Source organism: Gavialis gangeticus, unplaced genomic scaffold (genome assembly GCF_001723915.1).
Source record: "Gavialis gangeticus isolate Ggan-Ray unplaced genomic scaffold, GavGan_comp1, whole genome shotgun sequence".
Classification (NCBI taxonomy): Eukaryota; Metazoa; Chordata; order Crocodylia; family Gavialidae; genus Gavialis; species Gavialis gangeticus.
In genome coordinates, this window is record NW_017729018.1 from 14735329 (window position 1) to 14762257 (window position 26929).

The following is a 26929-nucleotide window of genomic DNA, read 5'->3' on the forward strand; positions in this document are numbered from 1 at the left end:
TGCCCTTGAGCATCACCCCTGAAGCCGGCCCATCACAGATGTGCTCCTTGAGGATCTTCTCAAAGAGTTTCCCTAGGACTGAAGTAAGACTGACAGGCCTATAGTTGCCTGGGTCCTCCCTCCTCCCTTTTTTTTGAAGATGGGGACCACATTGGCTATCTTCCAATCATCTGGCACCTGGCCCGAGCACCACGAGCACTTGTAAAGCCATGCCAAGGGCCCTGCAATAACCCCAGCTAGCTCCCTCAACACCCTGGGGTGGAGAGCATCTGGACCCGCTGATTCGAACACGTCCAGCCCCTCCAGCAGCTCTCTAACCCGGTCCTCCCCAACCTGAGGTCTGGAGGCGTTCCCCTCGAGTCTGTCTGGCATCACGGTGGGGAAGTCCCAGTCCCTGCACAAGAAAATGGAGGTGAAGAATTGGTTAAAGAGGTCTGCTTTCTCCTCTGGCGCAACCACCAGATTGCCCAGAGGATCTTGCAGGGGCATTGCTTTTGTTCTCAGATCAAAGAGAAGGAGCATAGGATTCAAATGTCTGTCATGCATGTCTCCGTATTCGTTAATGACGCTTGACACAGGCAGCTTGTGAATTTCTTACTGCTGGCATCAGCCATAAGAAGTCATTACATGCCCTCCCTGGCTAACCAGATGCGCAATGTCGTGGTACAGCACCAGCAGGCTCAGGCCTCATCTCCCCTGGTAGCTTAGATCTGTACCAGCATAAAACAAAAACAAGCTACGTAGCAGGCAAGACAAATCTTCTCCTGGGGCCCCCCCTTACACCCTCCTGGGTAAGGCTCTGCAGGACAGGGACCTTCTCTCAAGCCCTGGGAGCTTCTTGCTCCCTTTAAGGCTCTACATTTGCCACGGTGACTGGGTGCTGCGGGCCAGGCTTGCTCTATAGGATGCTCCCTGGGCAAGCACTGAGAAATCTTTCAGGACCAGATTTCCTGCTCTCTAGGACACTGGGAACTTAGAACCAGTCATGCAGCCTCCAAAAGACTTCATGTAGAACCAACAGGGTTGCACCAACTCCAAAACCACCCCTAGCTGCTCCGGATCAATCCCGTGAGAACAGAAGTCCTCCCCCAACACTTTTCAGAGGGACTCCCCTTCACTCCGAGACCAAATATCCTTAACACAGAGTTCCTGTAGACAGCAGCAGGCGGGTGGCCCGGAGGATGCAGTGCATAGTTCCATTCTGGAGGGGAACTTGGTAAATTGGTTTGTGTTTTCAGGGTCAGAACCACTAATCTGCGTCTCTTTTAATGCAGTCTTCCTGGCCAAGCCAGTGCAGCTGAGAGAGACCAGGTGAGCGCTGTTCTTTCCTGGGCACCAGCTAGAGTCCAACACCAGGGCTGGCCTCTTGAAGCAGCACCAACTCACTGCAGCATGCTCTGCGCCGCGCCCTCCAAGGCTCCATCTTTGGCCGACGCTCTACAGTTCACACATCTGGAGAGAACCCAGCCTGGCTTCGAGAACCTGTGGGACAGAGGTGGTGGAACAGGGAGGGAAAATACGTTTCCTCATAAGCTACATTTGGGGACGAGACATGCTGACATGCACGAGGGCCCCCCCGAGGCTAGCTGCACCGTGTGGAAGTGCAGCTTGAGGACAGGGCCTGGCACACATGCAGTCTGTTTTGCAGCACTGACTGCTCACTCCAATTCAATACAGCAAGGGCAGCCGGTACCACGTTGCACTAGTTTAACTTTCTGGTATCTGCAGCTGCAGACAGGTGACAATTGAGGGGATTGAAAATAATCCTAATCGCCAAGATGCAGGGAAAGCAATACTCAACCCACCACCTCAGTTGAAGTAACTGGCTGATCCACAAATCCAGTCAAACTCAAGGAAAGACCTTGAATCTTTTGCAGCCCAAAGGATCATTGCCAGAGATGAACCAACTCTCACAGACTACCTGGAAGGTGGATCGGTAGTAACCTTCACTTAAGGAGGAAAGTGAGGACCAAAACCAGCAGCTCCGGTTCCACAGAGAGCCAGCAGGCAGACAGGGACACCCTGACTTCCAACCTCTGCTGTACCTACAAAATACTGCCCTTTTGTTGGGATCCAGCTCCCAGCTCCAATGAGGCAGCAGAGACGAGATGCGCATACTTCTGCACTGGCCCTGTGTGAGGGGACCTCACGTGGAACCAGTGTTTATTGGGAGCCAGCCCCATTGTTACTTCCTGTGATCGATGCGCTTTGTGCAATACACTTCCCAAGCTCTCAGGTTCTCAGCAAGCAGCATGTACTCTGCTTACCCTCTGGCTTTTCGGAGAAGTAGAAGTAGGAGTCACCATCTCAGCCAGTCGAGTAGATGGAGTGAGTCCACACGTCACGGGCAGGATGTTACAGGTTACAGAATAGACTGCTCAGGCACACAAGCTGAGATCACATAAGATCTGGCCTTGGGAAACTCATCCCTTCCTGCTCTGAGACCCACAGGGCTATTGCCAAGTCACTTAAGGCAAATGATTTCACGTCATGGACCAGCAGATTTCCTCTTATGCTTCCTTCCATTCACACCCACTGACAACTGACTGGGAGAAACTTAACTTGATGGGAGAAAACTGAGAGGATGAAGATCCTGTCTCCTGACGTGCGAAGGAAAGACATTCTAGTGTTTTACTGTTAACACAGGAACTACTGCCAAGACCTTCTGAACAATCCCATTGTTGCACTAGAAAATGTAACCTCGCCCAAGGCAAGTGGCAGAGGGCACCGCACACGTACGGAATCAAAAGAGTTGGAGATGAAAGGGGACCAGAGAGGTCACAGCAGTCCACTTCCTCCGACCTTCACCAGTCTTTTGCTCAATCTGCTTTTTAAAGTGTCACCCACGGCAGTGCAACATTTAGCCTAATCTCCAGTCCCTTGTCTGTAGGAGTATGCCTTTCTTTATCGTTTAACTTTTTGCTGAGAGCAGCTTGTCATTTTCAGAAATGGCTTCTCCAGGGCAGCACGGCACGCAGCAGCTGGAACACGCCACTGCCTCGCACGTTAGCCAGCACAAGGAACGTCCGTCTTGGATACCTCCGCATCCAGGTTTGTCCGGCAGTACTGCTACAAACAGCCCCCCTGGGTTTCCTGGCAAGCGCTCTCACCCGAGAACACCTAACCCACTCCACTTCCATCTTCCTCCTCCCTGCAAGGGTGCTGTCCATTGTAGAAATCAGCCTGGGACACTTGAAAGGTCTCAGATAGGGCAGGGCATCCATCAATCCAGCCATCACATCCCATCTCTATCATTCACAATCAACGCTGAAAAGTGCCATTATTAGCTACCCAAACTACAAGAACACCCGCAGTGCTGGGCACTTGACAAACGTGCAAGAAACAGCCCTGCCCCAGAGACCCCATCATCACAGACAGCATGGAGAAACAATGTGCATTAAAAAAAAAAAAAAAAAAAGAAAAAGGCTGGAACATCACCTTTAATGAACACTGCTAATGCCACATGGTGTTGCTTTGTCTACCACAGATGTTCCCAGTCGCTCTCCTGCCTATCGGTTGCTGGCTAATCTAGTCAGCCTGTATGCAGGGAGGCAGCCTCAGCCCACATTCCCCTCTTGGGAACACGCTGAAACGCGAAGTCTGTACCATCTAAACATTAACGTCCTAGATCCCAATCACATTAGGGACCAAACATGTCCTGGACAAAGAAACCAAAACAGCAGTGGCACCCAGGAAGAAGCCAAACAGAAGGAGGCCGCAGCCACAAGCTCCTTGGGAGAGGCTCTCTCTTGCTCTGCTCAGTTGTCTAGCTCTCCCAGCTGTGGATTTAGGCAGCAGTCACTGCTGAACCCTAGCCTCGGGGGAATTCCTGCCCATCTGCACTGCACATCTCTGTATCGGAGGGATGAGCAAGACTCTCTGATCACCTGAACAGTCCAGATCCAGCTTGCAAGCTAGATTCACCCAACCGCTTCTTCCCCACACCTTACCTTAAACAGCAAACGCAGAAGCAACTTTGCAAGGGAACCGATTCCCTTAAACGCCTTCACTAAAGGAGGTATCTTCTTCACAGTACGCTGTATCACAAAATCAGATTCACCAGCTTTATCATTGCACTTCACACCTGCCACGGTATTTGCCTCGCCCGTTTCAGGCCAGAAGCACCAATACACCAGCAGTGCAAGCACCATTTGGCCATATATGTACCTCATCCCTTTCCAAAGGAGATAACTACTTCAAGGAATAGAAACAATGCAGCAGAGTTTTTGTTGACCTCACTGGGTTGTGGATCAGGCCCTCTAACATACAAGCATTGCAGGTATCAGTGTGCGTCCCCTAACCTGCAGGGCACAGCGGGAAGCAGCACCATGTGCATACATCTCAGCCACAGGCCAAAACACGCCCCAAGATGTGGGAGAAAAACAACATAGGCACACGGTGGTATGCTCATCTGCCCTAAAGCATCCCCTTTTAACTAAGTGGCTTTAGAAAGTGATTTACCTAAATCAGTGCAGGGCCATTCACTGCCTCGTGAGGGCACTTGGCCCATGTAAGAACACCACACTCCTTCCTTTGGGAAGCTAAATAAATACAAGGCAGACACAAGCAAATTAGACTCAGAGTGCCCACAAAAAGGTGGTGGCACCGACCAGGCCACCTCAGCATCTAAATTGCTTCCAACCAGCACCTCTTGTGGGTGCAGACAAAGCTACAGTAACAAGGCAGATGGGGAGCTGAAGGGCTCTAGGACAGCATTAGCACTGGAGAGGCGCGACTGGGTCTATGTAGGGAGAAAGACCGCTACCACCCTCATCCAGCCTAGGCAGATGACAACCCAGCACTTCCATGTCCGTCCCCCCCCCCCAAGCAGTGTACAAGGCAACCCAGGATACTAGCCACTACCTGGGACAGATGCAGTGCAGTGCTGAGAAGATGATACAGGGGGACAGCCAAGTAAAAGGGTCTAAACTGGTGGCAACAGGACAAAGCTGCTGCTCTGCAACGTGGTAATTTATAACCACTCTCACTGCCGTATGCTCCATTGAGCCCAACGCCATGACACTGTCTCAGGAGGTTCCCTCTCACTTGGGGGACTTACTACCCATGGCAAAGTCTGCTCCATCCATGTTCTTCTTGAACCGATTCCAATCCCACCCACTTCTTCCCTCTTTGGCTATTTCTGTAGCTCAGATGCTCCATGAACATTTAACATGCTTGCTCCACACATAGGTGAGATGCCAGGGGTTTTGCTATATGTGGTAGCTGCCATTGAAAGGCAAAGGCCTTTGCGAGATGTTACGGCACCTTACAGGGATTTCACCGCTGTTGCAAGGAGCTACTGGCTTACCAACCGAGAGAAACAGACCCAGCAAACACGCACAGGCCAAGAGAGATCAGACGATGGCAGCGCATGCACCCCCCAAGCTTCCTATCAGCATCTTAACAAGCCGGCTGGTTTTACCAATGTGCTGTGGGACTTGGCTATCCCAGTGGAAGGAAGGAAGTGAACGGGGGCTCCGTGGACGTTCCCCCAGATCACACAAACAGACTCCCCCTCCTACACAGTTCCCTAAGTTGTTCACTTCCCTACGTTACCATTTCTTGCCCGAGCATCCCAAGGTCAAAGCTTCTGGAGCGCCAACACAAGGACCTCCATTCCCTGTCGGTTCAGTGCTGGGGGCTGTGGCTGCCTGTCGTCCCATTCCTGCTGGGCTGTGCTCCCACTGGATCTGCCTCCTCTGTCACACTATCCAGCGTAAGGCAGCACTGGCACTTCTCTGGCAGTTACTAGCATGAAAGCATTAAGCCGCAGCCCCATGATGTACCACTCCAGTACTGTAACCCAGGTAGAAAGAAGGGCAGAGACTTGCCACAAACTAAGCAAGTCAAGTCAGGAATAGCATTCTGGTTGCAGCTCTGTTGCCTCCCCCATCTGGCAAGTCTGCCCCAACTGGCAGCCAGTTCTGGAAGGACCGACACAGACTGCAGAATCGAGTACACAGAGGCTTTGTGCAGTACATGCCCAGGCTCAGCTGCAGGACTGGTCACTCTGCCTTGGGAACCACTGCGTACAATGCGCTGCCCTTGCTGTCCACGATCCCTGCTCGTTGACATCCACAGGCCACTCACCCTGGAGGACCCTCTACGACCATCAACTCCAGCTGTAGCCCAAGGATGCAGCTCTGACATGTACATTAACATCTTCACCACCAAGGCTGACTGCCAACACAGCTTAGACTGACCTGCAGCTACTCTTACTGCCAGGCCTGGAGGCTGCTGTGCTCTGAGGCCTGCTATGACCCAGACTTCTGGAAAGGTTTGCGCTTTGTCTGAAAGCAGGTCGTCTGTCAACAGCCAACTAACAAGCCCAACCTGTTCGCTCCATTAGGCCTTCTCAGTGCCTTAGGAAAATTAAGCAATTTTCCATTAGCAGTGTCTATAACTCTTTGGGTATGGAAAAATGTGCATTTTAACCACTTTGAAAGGAGAGGGGACCTGCTGCTCTTGAGCTACAGGAATCATTGAATTAATCTGAGCAAGAGGCAAAGCCACAGCTGCCACTTAAAGCAATCACTGGGTGAGGGGAGACAGCCACCTGTCTTGGTAATTCATCCGACTGGTTTGGTACTGCCATACTACCATAGGACTCTTCCTGCCGGGGCAGGGCTGGCTGGACGGTGCTAGGCAGAAAGCAGGGCGGCAGCTTAGCAGTAGAGCTAAGGAGAGTGTTTGCAATGATCAGAGACCGATCACTTTGGTCACTCGAGATCCTGCTCTAAGTACATTAGACTGCTTGGGTCCGATCCCTGCCCTGGCACCTTATATCTACCTACAATCTTCATCAGATACTGCACTGCAAAAGTCTACTTGGGGGGCAGCGATTCTCTCACTGACGGTACCTGCAACTTCAGACCCAAGTAAAATTACTGGTTCCGACTGCTTATGGTCTCATCATTTTAATTATCAATTTCAAGGGCCAAGATGTTATAGTCAGACAACAGCACTTCCATTTGGGCTTTACACCTCTACCTGCACAACTTGCTAACAGGTCCCGAGAGGTCTTGCTCCCCCTCTATGCGGTGCTGGTCAGGCCGCGACTGGAGTCCTGTGTCCAGTTCTGGGCGCCACACTTCAAGAGGGACATAGGGAACCTGGAGCGGGTCCAGAGGAGGCCACTTGTATGGTTGGGGGCCTCCGTGGCCAGCCCTATGAGGAGAGGCTGAGGGACCTGAATCTCTTCAGTCTCCGCAAGAGGAGGCTGAGGGGGGGGATCTTCTGGCTGCCTACAACCTTATCAGGGGCCAGCAGCAGGGACTCGGGGCAAGTCTGTTCACCAGGAACAGTGGCCACAAGCTGAGGGAGGATAGGTTTAGGTTAGATATTAGGAAGAACGACTTCACGGTAAGGGTGGCCAGAGCCCGGAATAGGCTCCCCAGAGAGGTGGTGCTTTCACCTTCCCTGGAGATCTTCAAGAGGAGACTGGACAGGCCCCTGGCTGGGGTCTTATGACCCCTCCCGCCCCCAGTGCTCCTTCCTGCCCATGGCGGGGGGTCGGACTCGATGATCTGTCCAGGTCCCTCCCGACTCCGTGATTCTATGCTGTATTAAGACTCTGAGCCTCTTACAAACTGAAGACCAATGTTTGGAGAATATGATTTCTCTTGAGGGTGAAAGGTGGAGGGGAGGGGTTGCAGACAGTAGGAAGCTGCACTCACACCTTATCATGCAAGCACTGAGTGCACTGGATTTAAACTGTTCTGATGAGAAACCTGCAATGCAGGGCTTTTCTAAGGCAAACAGCAGCCAGCTGAGAGGGGCAACACACACACTAGTCAATGATACCTAACGCTGCAGAAACAAAAAGCAGCAAGCCATGACGGCATGGTAACAATTTGAGGTCTTGTCCAAGGAAGTTAATGTTTTTCGCAAGTTAACTGCTGCAACTGTTTGTTTCTTCTCAGGGGTTATTACAGGTGAGAGTCCTCATAACTTGGATCAGCAGTTATCGAAGACAAAGGAATGCTTACAAGAAAATAAGTGATCTTTACAGCTTAGCCAGTAACTTAATGTATTCAAGAATTAGCACAACAGACAGTGTGTGCAATCACCATGGCTTTATGCAGTCAAGATCAGCACTTGTCCCAATCAAGCTGGTTAATGTAAAGGAGGGTGAAGTCGCCATGAAACACAGAGCTTGCTTCTCCAAACACAGGACCCAAGAGTCAGCCAAATTTTCCTCCCATCCTTGACTGTGGCAGCAGCTCTTCCCAGCACACTCCTCACCCAGGAGGGCTGCAGAGAACGGCGCTGACAACAGCCACCTGGTGGCTCAGACGGGCAGGCAGAGAATCCCCCCTGCAGACCCGGAAAGAACGCCCATCGGGGAAGAGGGACCTCTCTCCGAGGGGAACCATCCCTAGAAAACACAGGGCAGATGCATCTAAGCAGGGTCACCAGCACTTCCGGGGGACTTACATGGGCCGTGGAAATTGCTGCTTGGTTCTGAAAGACCACTTTGCAAGCATCCAGGGCACCATGCTTCAGGCCTACACTCATTTCAAGGCAGTTTCTCCCCCAAGATTTGTCCACGGCACAAAATGTTTTATGTAAAACAGGTGCTCTTAAGTACTCTCATTCTGGGCAAACCTTTTATTGAGCAAGTGCATACAGCCCTGCTTTCCTGCAGTCACCTCTTAGGCAGCTGAATTCCAAATACCACTCGTGACTACTGTATAGCCCCATGCCATAAGAAAGGTTTACCAGCCCTTTTGACTTTCTTCAGATGCACAGAACGAGGCTGTGATGAAATGCAGGAAGTAGCAGATCAGCAAGACTGAGACTGGGCAGACCATATCTAGACCAAACACCCCGGCTGAGAATCTCAAAGTCAAAGATTTTACCTGCATACAGCAGGACCAGACTGGACCTATACAGGCTTGCTCCAGGGCACAACCACTTCAGGAGCTAGGAGGCTAGCATTCACTGAGTCACCTGCAAAGACCCCTTTGCTGGGATGCACCATCAACACTTTATTCCAGTTCTCTCAAGAAAACAGCAACAGTAACCGAATGAAAAGGTTTACTGGGGGTTTGACTCAGCAAACCTCCTCTACAAGGTGTCCCAGTGAGTCCAGCAAAGGCACAGGAAGGGATACAGAATTAGTCTGACAGATCCTCCCTGAGACGAGACCAGTGACTGGTGGCTGCTCCGCAGCCAATGTTTATCAGCCTAGTAGAGGAAATGAGTGGGTGATAATCCACGTGTGCAACACAGCCCGGCCTTTCACACAGTGCTCATAGGCACTGTGGCAGTCATCTCAGTTTAGGGAAAATTCTCATAAAGAGGATCATGCTGATAAAAATAAAATACACTATGATTAGCATTATCCACAGCAACTAGTTGACAGATTTCTCTGCATGCTGCTCAAGACGTTCAGACTCATCCTTCGGCTTCTCAAAGTTCAGGTCCACCATCCTGAGGGACCGAGACAACGTCTGGGGAACAAAGAGGGTGCTGTGTGTCACCTGATTTTCAGGAGACGGAAGACAACATCTCGGGGCTGGTGAGCAATCAAGCCCAAGTGGTGCTGACAGCCAGACCAGCAGGCCCTACAATGGAGAAAATACAAAGGGGCCCCAGTGGTAAATACTATCGGCACTCAGATTTGAGAACTGCAGTCTGAAGGGAGATGCCCACAGACAGATTTAGGACCTTAAGTGAAGTAACCCAATTGCAGAAGTGCCAGACATCTGCAGCTCCCAAAGCCTTCAAAGGTCAGGCCTCCATAGCTTCACGCGCCACCATTTGAAAGTTTTTGGACACCGTTTCTTACATAGCTAAAGGCAAAACAAAAGAAAGTCTGCCCCCAGTAAAGACCACATGCATCAAAGAAAAGACAGGTCCTGCCAGCGAACTCTTTCCCCTGTACCTGTATTTAGCAGCCAGTTACAGATTTTACTGTTTATACTATATCTCAGCCTACTTGTGTTTTACGCTGCGTTCCTACCGAGTTCCTAATACTAACAGGTGTTACCTGATTACCTTGTTTAATAATGTTCTGTGCTGCCAAAGTGTTGTTTTGGAGACTGCGAGCCAAACTCAGCATTTCTTCTGCTAACTTCTCCTGGATGTTCTGATGGTGCTGCAACACGGCATCCAGCTCCGTTGCCGACTGTTTCTCATCAGGTGCAAGTCCTCTACAGAGAACAAGGCAGAAAGGTTAGGATACTTCAAATGTTTCAAGGACTGCTCTCCCGAAAGCACTTTGCTATGTAAGCTGACAAGCACATTACATTACAGCTCACGTATCTTATCAATTGGAAAGAGCAGTAAGTTAAACACAGGTCATGGAAGCCAGTCATTAAAACCTGGGCTTACACAAACAGGAAGTAAAACCCTTGCACCCAAATCAACGTCAGAAGCCTTTGGAAAGCAGGTGTCACTTCTGACAAAGCAGCAAAATGTTAGATTGTTACTTACTTGCACTTCCTTACATTCGGCTCCTTAGAATCTGTTTTTAAAGAAAAACAGTTACCTTGTGTTTTAGCATATTATAAACCTCCAGGCCTGACTCTATCATGGCAGGCTGCCCTTATAAGCAGTGATCCATGAAAACTACAAGAGGCCAAAGAAAATTAAAGGTTTAACTTTGTCTGGGCACCTGCCTGAGGAAACAAGAGTTTAGAAAGCTTTGACAGAGGAGGCACCAAGCTATCACACCCGCGTTCAGTTCAGAGAAATGGAAGAGACCAGCCTGAAGAAAAGAACTGAATCGCTGTTCCCAAATGACAGCAGCTTGGTTTCTCATCTAGGTCAAGCATAGCTCCTCCAGCAACAGCTACAGAAACTGGCTGCTGATGTGGCTGGGTACAGTGCGGATCAGTCACGCATTTTAGAAGAGTTAACAGGATCTAGAAATCAAGTGGCTCCTGGAACTATGCACTCTGCCTGCGCCAGGAGACACAGGTAACAATAAGACTGGACTCTTGTGTCCAACCGTGAAGTAAGTCTGAATTCATGCAGACAGATACTCTCTGTCCTGAAGCAGCCTGGCACAATCACATCAGGGCACAACTGGGCACTACACAATACCAACATCTGTGCTACCACTTCTAGGTGTCTTATCAGCTGGTCTGATAGAGGCATTCCAGACTCCTGGGGTCAAGCAGGCTTCAGCTGATTTGTAACCACTCCATGCACCGCCGTGCAACCCTGAGCATCTGAACCCAGTTCTCAGATAGAAACTTGCCATTGATAGACAAGGGATCCTGGGGAGGCAAGGAGACAAAGCAAGATTAGGTACACACACACAAATGGAACTGGGGCCCAACTGCAAGCACATCTCATCCCCAGAGCATCGTCCTCTTTCTAATGCTTCCGGTCAGCAAGTGAGCAACTGCCCTGTATCCACCGCAAGGAGGCAAGACTGTCACAGATTGTAAGTTAGGCTCAGCCCCTTGAAGGCAACATGCTGCCAACTGACAATCTGTGCTCTCACTGGGGAGAGATGGGTGTATCCTCAGCTTTAAAAACACACACTTTGAGAGGAGAATTGAACAAGAAAAATGAAATCAAAAAAATCTCAGAAGCTGTAAGAGTTCTCTTGGCTATGACCTGCCTCCACAGAGAGCCATGGATCTGAGGCCTGCTACCAACAGTGGTCCCTGAGGACACTGTCATTTCAAGGCTGGAAGGCATATGCTGGGGACAGCACCTGGGTGAGGTAGGTGACCCCCTGGAACTAGCAGCAGAACATACTGCGCCGAGCAGCTCGCTCCTCATCTTGTCCGTACAGCGAGCTTTCATCCGCAGGTCAACTGTTTTAGTGGCTGGGGTTTGCTCTTTGGTCGTAGTAGTTTGTCCTGGAGTCAGGAACTCATTTGCCAGTGCCTTCTCAGTTGATGACAACTATAAAAGAGAAATGGCCAAAAGGAGTCATTAACCCAATGCTCTGCAAGGGACACTGGAGAACGAGTGATCTGGGGCAAGAATCTAGAGAGCTCTTCCACCGCTGCATCCTGAACAGTAGGGAGGGGAGCAAAATGACACAGCGTAGACAGCTGTGACTGCAACAGATCAAACTGCAGCACAGAGATCATTAAATGCCAATTCTCCGGATGCATAGACATCTCTAGAAATGTGCCACGCAGGAGGCACACATGAAAGGGCAAGCTGTGTGGAACAAGCAGCATCTGTCACAAAGGCAATTCTGGGACATGCCTAGAACGAGTCTGGAATGCCAGAGGTCACGGCCACTTGAATTCTAGATCTTGACTGACATGCTCAAGGTTTGGAGAAAGAACATGCAAGCGTGGAAGCCAAGATGAGACTCAATGCTTCAAGAGGATATTAGAGCCTCAGTCCCACAGAACAATGACAGCAACATGAGCACAAGAACACCCAGCATGGCATTTCAGGCTGGACAAGGATCTTACCCATTTTTCAGCTTCCAGATGTCCCTTTAAGAAATTCACTTTGCAGGAGTATTCATTCATCAACTCAGGGGCAGCCTTGCTGCGAGAGTCAGAGGATACCATGAAAGCCAGGAGTCAGCATTTCCTACTGCAAGCATTTCAGAAAAATCAAATGCATAGGGGCTGGGAATTCCAGTAGAAACTACTCAGAGACAGGGTTACCCTCACAGCTGGCTCCCCAGCAGCTAACTTTTGGAAGCATCACAGGTTGAACTGCCCACAGAAAATGAACTCAACTGATACCTCTAGCGGTAGCTTCTCCAGGACATGTAGAGTGTGAGGGTGCACATGCAGGGGAGAGCAGGGTTACAGACAGCTGCCTCACTGACCATGTGTGCTTTTTCTGAGGGGAGGCTCTGTCCCTCACGTGCATGTGTTCCTATGTGGAAGGCGGAGTGTACAAGGCACGCTGGAGCTTACCAGCAAGCTACTGCAGCACCTGTGAATTGGGAGACTGCTGGAAGATTTCAATCTAAAAACTCCTGAGACACATCTTGCCACACAGATCACACCTGTGGTGCATATGGAGACTGAAAAGGCTCCGAGACGCAGATCACTTCTTCCAAGCATCTGCACCACACAATGCATCCCCAGAGGTCTAAACAGGCCGCTGAGTGCTCCCGCAACAGCAGTGGGACAGCAGTCCCCAGGGACTTTATTATTGGATCGGACATGTGTTAATGGCAGTAAAACATCCTCTGGGGTAAGCGACCTCTCAGACTCCAGCCACATCAAGACGCCTTGCCCACGCACAAGCCAGCAACCTATTATCAGAGACCCAAATGTATGTGCAACTCCAGTGTCCTAGGCTCCACGTTTCGCAGGTACCAAACTAACTTAAAAACATGTAAGATATGTTGTGTCTGGTTAGAGAGCTCTCACTTGGAGTGTTTCTTTAGTTCAGGAAGCACCTCTTCAAGAGCACCTACATACTGGAGGGAAAAACCACAAAAAACAAGCAAAACTTTCACCAGTGTGGGCAGCAAGTGGAAGCAATGACAGATGCTGAGGGCGAGGTAGGCTGAACCTCAATTGATGAGAGCTTCCCTTTAACTAAACGTGATCTAATGATGCTTCTAAAAGCCCAACGAACATGTGTAAACACAACTCATTTGCATGAAGTTAACCTGCACCACTCACATATGCAGATTGCAGAATCTGCACCTTGCATTAAAAGCAAACTCTCTTCTGGGCAACAAACAGATCCTCACCGCACGATCTAGAAGCTTAACTTTATCCGTGCCACTTCTGTGAAGCCCAAAGAAACAAGTAAGGCCAGATAATGCTGAACCGTAAGGTGCCCCACACATTAGCTGGCTGACAAAGCATTCCCTCCCAAATCCAGAAATACATCTCCAGCGACAGAGACTGTTTTAAACGATCAGTTTTGGAAATGACTCATTAAACGCAAGTCAGAAGCAGTTACTGGTGCCTCCACATCCCCTTGCCAGACTCTGTTATCTGCCAGTATTAAAGCCGTTTCTCCCCCTTCCACCTCCACACTGCACCCCTGGGCACCAGCCTACGCTGGACGACCCGTCTGACCGTGACATGCAGCCAATGCAGGGCAAACCAAAACCTGGTAATTTCCCCAATAGCGGTTTTGTGCGCGAGCAGTAACAGGAGCAGGTGCACGTTTCAGACGACATCATTTTCAGACTGACGAGGGCCCTGTGGTCTACAGCAGGCTGGACTGGACGGCTGTCACGCGGCTGCCCGATTGTCAGAGCTATGGGCAGAAAATCTGCTGCTACAGCAAGTCCTTCTGGGAGAGGCAACGGGGTGCGAGGGGGCAGTGGTCAGGGCTGGGCACGCTAGGCAGCACCTCCTGGGAGGTGGATGCAGCCGGTTGCCGGGTTCCCAGCTCGGCTGTCCAGTGGAGACGTGCATCCGAGGGCCAGGGAGCGGGCAGGATGTGCCCGGTGGCACGGGCAGCCGAGCAACACAGCTGGCCCCAGAGAGCGAGGCCCCATGAAGCGACCCCGGGTCTGGAGCAGGGAACAGGCAGCCACCATGGCCCAGGTGCTCTCATGCCTACATGACAAGGGCGGGAGCCAGGAGCAGCCCTGAGCCGGAGCCACAGCTTCAGCCCACGCCCAGACCCCTCAGGCATGTGATGCCCGCCAGCGGGGTGCACCGTCCCGGCCCCAACCCCAGCCCCCACTCACCCGGGTGGCAGCGCTCAGCCACCAGTGCTTTGCAGCGGCTCAGCAGCCGCACCAGGTTCAGCTCCAGATGCGTTGCTGCCATTGCCATGGGGCCCAGCCGCACGTCACTTGCAGGCTGCCATCCTTCTGCTGTGGGGTGGGCCTGCGGGGACCCCGGCCCAGTGCCCCACCCCAGTCCCGGACCCGCATCTCCACACAACGGCCCTGCCAGGCGCGGCGCAGCACCGTGCAGGCAGGTGGAGGGGCCCAAGCCCCTGCCCCGTGGAAACCCCCCGCCCCAGCCCCTTCCTGCATGTGGCAGGAGGGGCAGAGTGACAAGAACCGGTTTGTATTCGGCACCAAGCGTTCCCCGGAGGAAGGGCCAGCACTGGCACAGCAGCATGAGTGAGCATGACCGCATATGACCGGGTTTAAAAAGTGCAATGTATTCATCAACATGTCGATATACTTTTGGCCTCAGCGAAGGCCATTACAATACCAAAAACTCCGCAAACCGCCAAGGAAGCTGTCGTAGAAACATAACTGGTACAGAGCAAGGCCCCAGGTTCCCCCGCTCCCCTCTGGTCCTACCAGGGCCCACGCCTTCCTCTTACAGGCTCAGTTCCATGCACTTTACTTAAAGCAGATTTAAGATCCTATTTCTTCTGCAGTTCCTTTTAATTTAGATTTCTTACAAAGAGAAGAATACCGTTTGCTAGGAGCAGCTCCGCTCAACCTGGGCCTGCTGCGGAGGCCCCGGCCGCCAGCTCCCCAACCACAAGGACACAAGGACACATGCACCTTCACAGGCCTTGAGGGGATGGCGCCGGAGCTGCAGTCAACCTTCAACATAAGAATCGGGCAACCTGAAATATTTCACTCAGGCATAGGTGGCACATGCGAGTAAGGGTCTGAAAACCGCCGCTTCACTTTTGCTGTTGGTTCATATTCATCCACAGATTCCTGAGCCTGGGCCACTGCCGACCCTTGTGCAATGTACACAGAGTGGATCTTATCAGGTCGCCTTGCTGGCTGCTCCCTCCGTCTCACCACGAGTTGAGACCCTTCCAAAACTGAAGTCCTGCGCTGGGATTCCGTCAGCTTGAGGATCCCATGAGGAAGTCTTATATTTGCTGTTGGCATCACTGGATTTCGGCGGGGTACTTTCATGCTGACCAGCATTGAAGATAATCTGTGTCTTGTAGCCAAGGAGGCAGGAGAGGAGGTTGTGGAGGCCAATGGAAGAGAAACACCAGGCGCTCTGCTTGAGTCTCTGGCGATCATGCCGAGGCTCTGATCACGGCTCTGGAATCCAGACAGAGCAGCTCCTTTAGAGAAAGGACAAGGCGCTTTGATAGTAAGACGCACGGTTTTAACACACAAACGGAGACTATCGGTTCTAAGCAGATGTCAGGCTGCAGGGCAGGGGTAAGGGGATGTAGAAGATAAGAAAGCACATACTACCTTAATACTGACCTTCGGCATCCAGCCTCCCTGCTCGGTCGCCCAGCAGGCTTTCCGTGCTTGCCAAGGTCTCCGAGTCCACGTTTTCCTCATCAGAGCATCGCTGGTCAAGCTCAGGTAATCGGTAAGTTATGTCTTCCCTGCAAACACGCACACTGTAGCACTCCAGAAGGGCAAAGACTTTCAATATGTACCAAGCCCACTGCCATGAACTACTAAATCTCCACCTTAACCTATATTTCAAAGTATTTTTCTTTACCTGTTAACCTCTTACTTTCTCTTTCCAACTTCCTAAATACTTGACTAAATAATTATGTCATTTTGATATCACCCTACAACATTAAAGCAGCGTATTATGCTCCTCCTAAGGCATGAGGAACAAGCTGCAGAGCTAAATGGATTTCATCACAAATGCAAAACTGGGACTCACTTTTCCTCCTTAATTGATTGGATGCGTTCAATCAAAATCTCCTTTTCTCGCTTCTCAGCATCAGATGCTTCCTCTTCCTCCTGAAGTGAGCCCAGCTCAGGAAAATCATTGTCATCATTTCCCTTAGGCTGGGGGCTTTTATTCTGTAAGAGTTAACTGCATCATATTTCTTGATCAGGTGCAAAATAAAGCTACGCTCTAGTCTGGATAATGCATTGGGTCTAAAAGGCAGAGGGCAGGGGAGTTGGCACATGAAGGACTCTAACAGAAGTGGAAAAGAGTTCTTAGTTACCCACTCCAGACAGATTTAGATCGGGCAAAGAGTAGTTTAATTTCTCATGAAAAATTTATTCACCAGATTTGTTTCAGCATCCTCTATTAGAAACTCAATTTGCCCTCATTTACTGGTATTTAGTTTTGAGAGTCAATTACAAACCAATATGAACCGTTGAGAACTGCTAACAAGCAGGGAAACAGCTGTACATGCAGGTAGGGAAAGGATGTATTGGTGCACGCAGTCTGGATTGTTTTAAGTGCATTTTCAACCAAGCAAGTTCCCAGTCATGCAATAGTGCCACAAGAGAAGTAACCATGCATGTAGAACCTGTCAGGTATTGTACATACCAGTACCCCCTCAGAAGGAGAAGAAAACCCAAGTTTTACAGGCCAGAGCTAAAGAAAGACGAAGACCAAATTCACTATGGCAGGTAATTGCAAAAAATTTTTCTGATCAGAAAAGTGTCATTAAAACTATATAGAGTCACAGCAGGTCTAGCTGTTAAGAATTTTTGCTGTTACGCAATTTCAAACCAGATAAATCACAAAATATTAAAGGCTTTATGAAACGAACAATCTACCCAAGCATACAGCTACATGATAATTCATCATCAACATCCTTTCACTCAGCTCAGCGTATTTTAACCTTGTAAAACAGCTTATTGACAATGTCAAATCAAACAGCTTTTTAAGTTTTTCTTGTCCACCAGTGATATTTAGTTGTTCCTGTTGTAAAATCCTCACTCCTGGTTAGATTTCCAGGGTTTGCACAACAGCTACAGCAGCGTCTGAATCAGCAAATAGTCATACAAAAGTCAATACTAAGGTCCACATGGAGAATCTCATTCCTCAGCTGTCAGACATCTTACATCCTTCTTAAAAGTAGACATGCAACTCAAAACCTACTTGCCTAGTGCTGCTTAGCATCCAAACAAGAGGTTCATACCACAAATTTAAAGGGCAAGGCCTTAATATGACCTTCCCTTAAAAAAAAAAAAATCAATTGATCTACAGGATGACCAGGCTGAGGAAGTATGGCAAAAAAATCACAGTGCAAGTTCTGTTTGGCAATGAGCACTCATTCATGAAGTCAGACCAGGAGGATTTAGGCAGGATTTGATCCAGATCACATACTACATAGTATACAGAAAAGCAGGAGCACAGGATATGGTAATGCAATCCTTGTCCCACCACCCTTCCCATATTGCCTCCTTAGCACTGGGGTTGGAGTCAGCAGTGTAAGACCCACCTCTTCCACTACAGCTCCTTCATTCTCTGCATTTCAAAGCTCCTCTGACAAACCAAAAGGCAGGCAAATACCAACTCCCCAGTTTAACAGAAGGGGTGACCGAGTCCAAGGATACACTTGAGTTGTCCAAGGCTATTCAGGCAGTTTGTGGCAGAACTAGAAACAGGTTCCTAAAGTGGGCAATTTGTTTCACCCACTAACCCACAGAAAGACAACAGATTTATGTAGTATATACATTTTAAGACGTATTCAGGCCCAAAGAGGCTTTGACCACGTGATGCCTTTGCACAGTTAGCTAATCTAGAAAGCTCAAGACACACAACATAGCATTTGCAGAGGACACCTGAAACAAGAGAACCACCACAGCCCCTAGAGTGAAGGAATCTTTTTGCTGTGGACCAAGCTCATATTCCTGACCAGAGGAGTCACTGGGTGGGAACCTGGGTGCACTTCACAAGTCCAGGAGGTACTCTCTGTTCATGTCACTAAACCCAGACTCCCACGTAGCAGCACAATTAGTTCCTAATAAAGTGCTGGGCTCAGCACCCCCACCAGGGTCTGCCTGCTGGGATGCGAGGCCCTGGGGCTTGCTGCAGTACTTACCGTGTTTTGTCGAAGCAGCGAAAGCCGACGGAAAGCAAGGCTCTCAGCTGCTTCCAGCTGATTAATCTCAGCCATTTTTATCTTGTACTTTCTCAACTGCTCTTTTATTAGCATCTCCACACACCTGCATGAAAGAGCAAAAATTTATTCAGAAACTTGTCTCCAAGTAGAAACATCCTATGGACAACTATGGGGATGAGCAGCATCACCAACACGTGGATGTATCGTTAACACTGTCAGTGACTATATCCAGGTCAGGGATGTCAGACGGACACGGGGATGGTTCCCTCAAAGCCAGCTCTCCAGATGAATTCTTTACAGAAGCAGCGCTGTGTGATACAAGGCGAAGAGGCTATGCAGGCAAGCAAAACTGACCACAAATCACAAAACGGTGCTACACAAAATGATGCACGTTCTCACCAGGAGAACCCAAACCTCACACACTGTCTCCATGCAACAATGGTAAATGAACAAACATCACCCAGCCTGCTACCTATTTCCATTGTCTCTACCTGCTGTCCTCCCTGCTCCGGCACAGACACTGGTCAGCACAGAACGTTCCCGAAACTGCCCTTCTCCACCTCTATGGCCCCACGGGAAAAGCAGACTGAATCAGAAGTTGGAAAAAGCTGTCACTTCATCATTTTTCAAATACTTCTTTAATTTCTCCTCTGGCTCTTTGTTTAAATAGATGGAGGCTGCTCAAAGGGCGATCTGACACAGCAAAGGTCATAAGCACTTGGAAAGCTAGAGAAGCTGCAGTGAATCCAGAAGGCCTATTAGTAGTCAGCCCAGATGAGATAGGCAGAACTCCCAACTCACAGAAAGATTCAAGATAAAGGCCGATGGGCTCCCAGGCAGATATAAAACATACAGGTTTGTTTCTGTCCCTATTACCATGAAAATAGTGGTTCTTTTCTCAACACAACAACATTTATACATAAATAGCATAATCATGATTTTTATCCTATACAAATATGCTGTTGTATCCCCACCCAACCAGGACCCCACCTCACAAACCAATAAAAAGAGTAAGTGGTAACATTTTCAAGTGCTGACTAGCACTAATGTTACACAGCAATGCCTTGATGCTCCAGTCAGGGCTCCTTGTGCAGAACAAAATGCAAGGCCTTGCCCCAATGCAGCTTTTATTATTTTTGATGCATGATACAAATGAGCACGTATGTGTACAAAATGCTGTACACTAACCTTGCATGCGTCTCAAGAACAAGAGTGTCATCCCATTTTACATGCCGAGAAACTGAGACAGATGAAGGGCTTGGGTAAGGACACAAATTCAGGGGCCCAGTCAAGATGGGAACTTGGACCGTGGCAATTTCTCAGTCCACCAAAACCATCTTGTTTACAAGGCTGGAAGATAGTTCATTCAAGGGGATAGTGAAATGCAAGAAACAGGAAGTGCACTTGTCCACACAGGGCTGGAAGGGTATTTCCCATACTACATACTGACCACAGATAGATCCCAAAGCAAACCATCTGACACTCACATTGTTGTCTTTGAGACGTCCTTCATGCTGGTTAGAGGGTCTGAATTATCAGGGCAGCGCAAGAGGCATGGAGCAAAGATGATAGCCAGAGCATTAGGTGACATACGGTTTATATCTTCTATCAGGGCGACCCTGAAATTCAATGTGTGGAACAAAAGTGAGTATTTCTCAGCACATTTTGCTAGAAACAATCTGATCAAACTTTTCCCAAGTACAGCAACAAGATGGTCAGGGGGTAATTCCCAGAATGATTCACTACATGCAGAAAGTCCTCGGACATGAGTTAAGTTTACATCTTGTTGCATGAAACAGAGCGCAAGAGAAGGTAATCCAAAGACTGAGATAGCCTGGATAAGTCCTGCTTAGCAAGCCAGTTGCACTTTACCTGTAAAGTCAGATATCATTATTTTTAGGACTCTAGGATCCCTTGACAAGCACAGCCTTTCCAACCTATGCCCTATTAGCACTTTCCACCTCAACACTAGAATGCTACAAGCACTTAGTGCTTATAATGCTTGTCATTCAGCTATACCGACATCTTCACCGGTGGATATTCACAGAAGCAAGACACTTATCACCACATTAATCCCCACAGGAAAAGAAAAAAAGAAAAAAGAAAAAAACAAGTGTTAGGAGGACAAAGCAAAAGAAATTCAAAAGTTTGCTGACAGTCTTCTTCAGTAAAACCAAAGCTCTCTGGGACAAGCGCACAAGAAGCTATCCCTCAGAGGTCCCAGGATGGAACAACACTCATTCAAGATAGCTGCACCATCAACACATGGAGGAACGAACACTTTCAAGGAGGTCCTGAACCAAGATTCTAATATCAAAAACAATACCATCAAAACCACTCCTTTAGGACGTGCGTGTACGCACATGAACGCAAGAGCAAACTGCTACTTTATATACAAAAAACCCAAACAAATTGCCAATACTAAACTCCCTCATCCTTGTGTCAATTTTACAGGACAACAGTTAAATCCTGCCCAGACCACCCCAAAAGTGTCAGGCTGTCAGGAAGCTTGCAAGATAAATCCAACATCCTTTTGGTGAATATTCATACCTTCCGTTTACGTGACTTCCCTAACAGTCATTGGAAAAATGACATGGGAAAATGGAATTAGCACAAAAATAAGACAGAAAATTCAATTACTTGACCAGGTGAAAGACAAGTCGCTCCAACGTGTTGTGATTGGCTTGTGGAAGCTGATCAAGGACGCTGTAAATGGCACAGAGCTGCTCCTGCTTTTCTGGTAGCTCTGCATAAGGAGATAAGAGCACAAGATTTAATTCAGGAGCTCACAAAAGTTCTGCTGCCCAAAGCAACCACTGATTGTCCTTTGAGGATATGAGCAAAAGTAATCACTGCACAGAAAGTAAGAGTGTAGTTAGGCAGCAGAGCCATTCCTACTTTTGTATGTAATAGCTCAGCTGTCTCCAGAAAGTCTAGCCTAGACACCCCCAGTCTGAAGAATGAGAATGGAATACTGAAGTCACATCAGAAAGTCTGGAGAAAAACATTTTCTAATCCCGATTTAGAGTCGACACCTTCTAGTAAACACGGTTAGTACTAGGGCACCAAGTCCTCCAGTATGGTAAATAACACAGATAATTCTTCCTGCTCTTCCAAGTGTTTACAAACCTACCTACTGCTCGGAGGAAGTCACTGTACTGTGCAAACGTCATGAGGGGATCTGGTAACTCCCGCAGCCACTGCTTCAAGATCCCAGTGATAGTATGAATGGGAAAATTCTCCAGTTTCACTGAGTTTGGATCTGAAAAGAGTTAGCACATTTAGATATTTGATTCCTCAAATAGGCAGAATCAACTTTCAAAGTTGGGAGCTCTGAAAGAATTCCAGCACTACTGCATCTATACTCACAGAGCCTGTACAGCAACTCAGGCAGGTATTTAAGAGCACGCAGTAGCTGACGACAGCTACGGAACTGTACACCAGGCTCCACAGTGCAGACACTGTCACTGAAAAGCTTTTCTGATGTGTAAGAATGAGTTACAGCTGCTCTGAGACTGGCAAGGCAGCAGCACTCTGTGCATGGAACCAGAAACGACTGATAACATCATCTCTGACCTGACTCCAGTAACTGCTTCAGCTCCTTTATGCGATTCGCTGACCCAGATTTCCTGTAGATGCCTTCCGTGTAGAGGCCGTGCATCTCCACATATTCTAGCAGTTTCTCCAGGACCACGGGGACTGAATTCTTATCACTGGTTAAGGAACTCACACTAACCCCAAAGTGACGCGATTCTGCATCTTGATCATTCTAGAATTGATACGGTACAAGTGTGACTTGGATTCCGATTTCCAAGCTACCAAATTCACTTAAGTTATGGTCTCCTGCTACACCTGGCTCTGAGATATGAAAGCTGAATGCTTTACGCTCCAGGCTCTCTGCTAACTTTTAGTTGCAGGAGGCCCCATGGCAGGCACACTGTCTGGACTGTAACACTGTGAAGTTGCAGTTGTTCAGACCATCCCCAGTATCAACTTTTCTAGCATATTACGTAAGTGCATTCTAAAGGCAGAAGAGCTCTCACCTTTCGACCAAAACCAGATGTACAGCTGCTCTGAATTTTGGACACACATTTCTTGTGACAAGCCAACTTGCAAACTACAGAGAAGAGAGGACTGTTACAAACAGATCAAAGCAGAGTCAAATGCTGAATTTCCTCTCATTTGTTGTTTAGTTCGAATAAGCTATACTAAGAGTGCTTTCCAAATTGTACCTTGGGGCATGCCAGCACTGCAGTTGACTGAAGCATATGTACACAGGGCTCTAATTTAACTGATAAGTTGCCCTGACTTGTCAGCAAACATGAGGGTGTGCTGAGATGTGGGTACCCCACATCTTGAGTTAACTAATTTAAAGCTAGCCGAGTTACCTCAACACTGTACTACAGTCACTTATATGTCTGCAGCCTACACAACCCCTTCATCTTTGTAAGAGAAATGGCAAATCACTCTCAGGTTCCCAGGAGCACTGGCTGGACAGACCATGGCTACATGGAAGTGGTACGTTTCCTTTCTTATTTCACCTAAATCCCCCTCACCCCACAACCTTTTGCCGCAAAAGCAACAAGCAGTTGCATTTAAAGCATGGCTGTTGAAGCGGCTGGAAAGAATTGCCACTTCCTACTGTGACAGCTGCTTGTACCTGCCCTCTCACTGCATAAGGCTCTGCCTGCCTTTGCCTCCAGCCCAGCAAGCTGCCTGTTAAGCCCTGCTTGTCTGTCCCAGACACTTACAAGGACTCAGGTCTTTCTGAAGACTAAGCAGAGCAACAAGGCACTTCACTTACTGCTGCAGAGACAGGCCTTCTCCATGGGCCAAATGTAGGATGAGCACTGCTCACATGACTGCCGAATGCTCACTTGGTAGTTCGTGAACACATGGCCATTGTGCTCCTCAATCTGGGAAGGAGGGAGAGAAGTGAATCACTTTCTGTTTATAAAGACAGGCTGCTACCATTGTATATTTCTTCTTTCACAATTTCCTCTGCCAGTCCCATACCTATACCCAGATATTCTTCTAGCCCAAGGGAGTGAGCTGCCTCACTTCAATAACCGTGACATTTACTGGAGAGTAACTTTAATCCAGTCACATGGAAGACAGAGCTTGCCAACACTGAACAGTCACTTCTCCTTTAAACATTTTGCATATTTTGTATCCTAGAAAAGATTTTCACAGGTAAACTAGATGTGTTTAGGGATACACCAGGCTGCCTACCTGGACAGCAATTCACTTAAACCAAAAGCCAGTGCCAAATGCTTCTGTGCCAGTGGTGAAAACCTTAAGCACACAACTTTATCTAAAGTGGTCAAACCCAGAGAACAATCAGCTTGTGCATCAAGCACAAGCATCCACACCCTTTAATGTACAGCTTCCTAGCACAGTTATACAGTGTTTAATTATTTAGATGTTAATTTAGTTGCAAGATTGACATGTCAGATTCATCCCAGAACCCAAAAACGGACTGACTGCAGGTGCATGGGAAGCCTAGTGTTGGGGAGCCAGTTTCCAGTGCCAGACTCCCTACGCAACCATACATTTAAAAGGCATGCCTGCAACTGGATACACGCAGGCAACCAGGGTCAGGACCTCCCAGATCCTCAGCTGCAGACCTATCAATGGTGTGTGGGCAGCTGGGCATCAGGGACCTCCATGCCACACGTTCAAATTAAAGCACAGAGCAAATCAGCCACAAAGATATTCCACACTAAAGTCACCATTAAATAATGAACATCTTTGTTATAAATGTTACAAAATAAATGTATTCTTTAAGTTCACACTTGTAGCTAATTTGTATTAAATTTTCACAACTGGTTCTATGTAGACAACTCCATAATGACTGAATAAAGTGAGCCCATTCCAGGAAATGGTTCTGCCCTCTGCTACACGATTACAGACAAAAGCAGCAACATTATGCAGTTAAGAGATTAACAGTTAGTTCATTTTGAAAACCAAGATATAATTTCAGTGTACAGCCAGTGGGGTCAGCGCTCTGGGGAAGGGTTTTCCCCACACAGCACTTAGTAGGATGGGACCCCAACCCAGGCTGGGGCTGCTTTTTACAACAAAAATAATACTCACTGAACGCTCTTGTTTTCGCTTCTTCTTCTGAGCTTTGCTTTGCTGCAACAGAAAAAAAAACCCCTGTATTTGTCTTTAAGGACTCCTCTCACCACTGAACCTTACAGCCCTCACTCCAGCACCACCCTCGTTTAAAAACTCCTATGGCCCATTCCCTGAGGCAGCTGCACGAGGTCTTTGTCAGAGCTCAGCAAGCCATCTCTTGATCAGGCACCGGAACTGCGGAACCATCAGAACAGTTTCACAAAAATCCTCCCCAACTCGCTGTTACTGTCTCAGAATCTTAAAAAAAAGCAACAAAATGACCATCATGAAGCAATGCAAGACGTCTCTAAAGCCCCTAAAAATCTATTGTGTGGGGGATTTCGACTACTATGTTGAAAAATATTTCCAAAAGAACAAAACTCCTGTGGAAAAATGTTCTGAAGTTACATAGCTTCCTCATGGCAACAATTGGAATAAATGTAGTTCTAGTTTTCTAAAGTTTAAAGTAACTTCTCTCACACAGCGTGGCTATACAATGGTTGAATGTACCATACCTTGTGCTGCTCAGACTCCTCTTTTTTGAAATATTCCCGGGAAAACTCATCAAGAAGGGACTGGAAGATATTTAAAACTAGCTTGACTTCTTTCTCTTCCATTTCTTTTGCTAGATTTACAACTAGAAGCTGATAGTTTTCCATCAGGTCTTTATAGCCAACATGGATTTCTCCATTCTAGAGAAAATAAAGACATTATTCAAATATGAACAATCAGTTTAATACAATGGATCATTCTTCTCTTCTGATATTGTTGATACAATTTTGGATAAAGTTTTATGGCCTATTTTGACAAATCAGGTGCGAGACAGTACGCTCACAATTTTAGCTGAAGACAACACCTCACAAAGCAGAGTCAGAAGAATGTGCTATGTGAGGGAAGGGAAACCAGACGAGGCAAAGCTAGGGCAGAGAACATGGGAAAGCACTCTGCATACTTCTTTAGCAACTAAGGCAGCAACATAAACAGACTGAGGACAATGAAGACAGGCTGTTTCTGACCATGGGCGACCATCTGCAACAGAGTGGATATTTAACAGGTAAACAAAGAGGTGTCTCTTCTCATGAGTAGTGTCTGCAGGATTTGGCAGCTGCATTCAAACTTCTTTGCCAAAATAAAAATACTGAAATATTTGGATTACTTTTTCCAATTCCTGCTTAACTTTTGTAAGAGCCTGGCCAAAGGCAAAACTAATAAGGGGAGCTAGAAAATACACTTAACCTCCCACTCTTTTGCCAAGCTACTGTTTGTGAGATACTCGCATTGGTTTTGGAGGTAACAAAGCTTTACTTACAGGAGCAGAGTACATGGTTTTGATGTTTCCTCTAAACTTGTCTGTGGCTTTGAAAAACAAGCATTCAATAGCAGACTTCTGAGAGTGCAAGTCATTTATCTGAAAGGCAATAATCTGTGTCACAAAAACACATATAAGGTGAAAATGTCCGGTGTATATTAAGCCATTAGCCATTTGGCCAAACCAGACCAGACACTTCTGCAGAGGTAAGGAGCTGCTGTCAAAGTAGTACAGCTATTACCTAGTTTCTCCCTCCTCCCCAATCACTGCCCTTCTGCTCCCAGTGGGTTTTCAAAAAGCAAATGAAACATTTTTGTGCACGCTTTACTGCAACACTGCAGGTGGTGTAAGCAGTCTCTGCCTCTAAGCAAAGCACCATGCAAACAAAGCTACACAACTGTTGGTTCAGGAGGGACACACACAGCAGCAGCATGGTAACACTGCCTGGGACAGAACTGAGCCATACAGATTTGATCTGTGCGCGTCAAGAACCTCTGGATAGAGGAAAAACTAATTTTTGGTGTCATGGCACAATCTAGTTTTGCATCAAGTTATCAAAGCCTTCTGCACTCCACACTAGTGGAGCTGGACAGCTCCTGACTACCAGCAGTGCAGCCGTATAGGGGTGTGCAAAGCAGGACTTATTCGATTCAGATTTGGCCTGAATTGAGGACAGCGATTCAATTTGTTGATGATTCGGATCACCGTCCTCAATTCGATTAAGCTGAATCTAAAGATTCAATCCTGATTCGGAGAATCAGTGATTCGGCCATAGACACAGCTTTAGATGTTTTTTCTACGTACCTCGAGGTATCAGGCACAGCTTGTGAACGCTGTGATGCTGGGGTGCATGGCGTGTCCCACGGGGGGGGGGGG

At 48.1% G+C, this 26929-nt stretch overlaps 2 protein-coding genes and 1 long non-coding RNA gene across 3 annotated transcripts in view; all 3 read right to left on the reverse strand.

Annotated features, from left to right (window-relative positions):
- Window positions 1-1265: 1265 nt before the first annotated feature.
- On the reverse strand, window positions 1266-2797 carry LOC109295061. The gene is made up of 2 exons (XR_002096673.1): window positions 2268-2797; window positions 1266-1482 (listed from the first exon to the last, which is right to left on the reverse strand). It is a non-coding gene; the product is annotated as an uncharacterized LOC109295061 (long non-coding RNA).
- Window positions 2798-8965: 6168 nt separating this feature from the next.
- Window positions 8966-14690, reverse strand: USE1 (unconventional SNARE in the ER 1). The gene is made up of 6 exons (XM_019513181.1): window positions 14603-14690; window positions 12855-12873; window positions 12396-12474; window positions 11719-11868; window positions 9995-10180; window positions 8966-9455 (listed from the first exon to the last, which is right to left on the reverse strand). The coding sequence occupies exons 1-6, from the start codon at window positions 14688-14690 to the stop codon at window positions 9357-9359; spliced, it is 621 nt and encodes a 206-aa protein (XP_019368726.1). The 3' UTR covers window positions 8966-9356.
- A 315-nt stretch (window positions 14691-15005) lies between these two features.
- MYO9B (myosin IXB) overlaps window positions 15006-26929 on the reverse strand; it is a 56549-nt gene continuing 44625 nt past the window's right edge. The window contains exons 28-41 of the mRNA XM_019513648.1: window positions 26054-26152; window positions 25260-25436; window positions 24721-24762; window positions 23429-23540; window positions 22668-22741; window positions 22201-22393; window positions 21758-21886; window positions 21265-21370; window positions 20112-20243; window positions 18604-18727; window positions 17100-17147; window positions 16476-16618; window positions 16058-16185; window positions 15006-15909 (exon numbers count right to left, since the gene is read on the reverse strand). Of these exons, the coding sequence (XP_019369193.1) occupies window positions 15458-15909; window positions 16058-16185; window positions 16476-16618; window positions 17100-17147; window positions 18604-18727; window positions 20112-20243; window positions 21265-21370; window positions 21758-21886; window positions 22201-22393; window positions 22668-22741; window positions 23429-23540; window positions 24721-24762; window positions 25260-25436; window positions 26054-26152 (1959 nt within the window). The 3' untranslated portion in view covers window positions 15006-15457. The remainder of the gene's footprint in view (window positions 15910-16057; window positions 16186-16475; window positions 16619-17099; window positions 17148-18603; window positions 18728-20111; window positions 20244-21264; window positions 21371-21757; window positions 21887-22200; window positions 22394-22667; window positions 22742-23428; window positions 23541-24720; window positions 24763-25259; window positions 25437-26053; window positions 26153-26929) is intronic.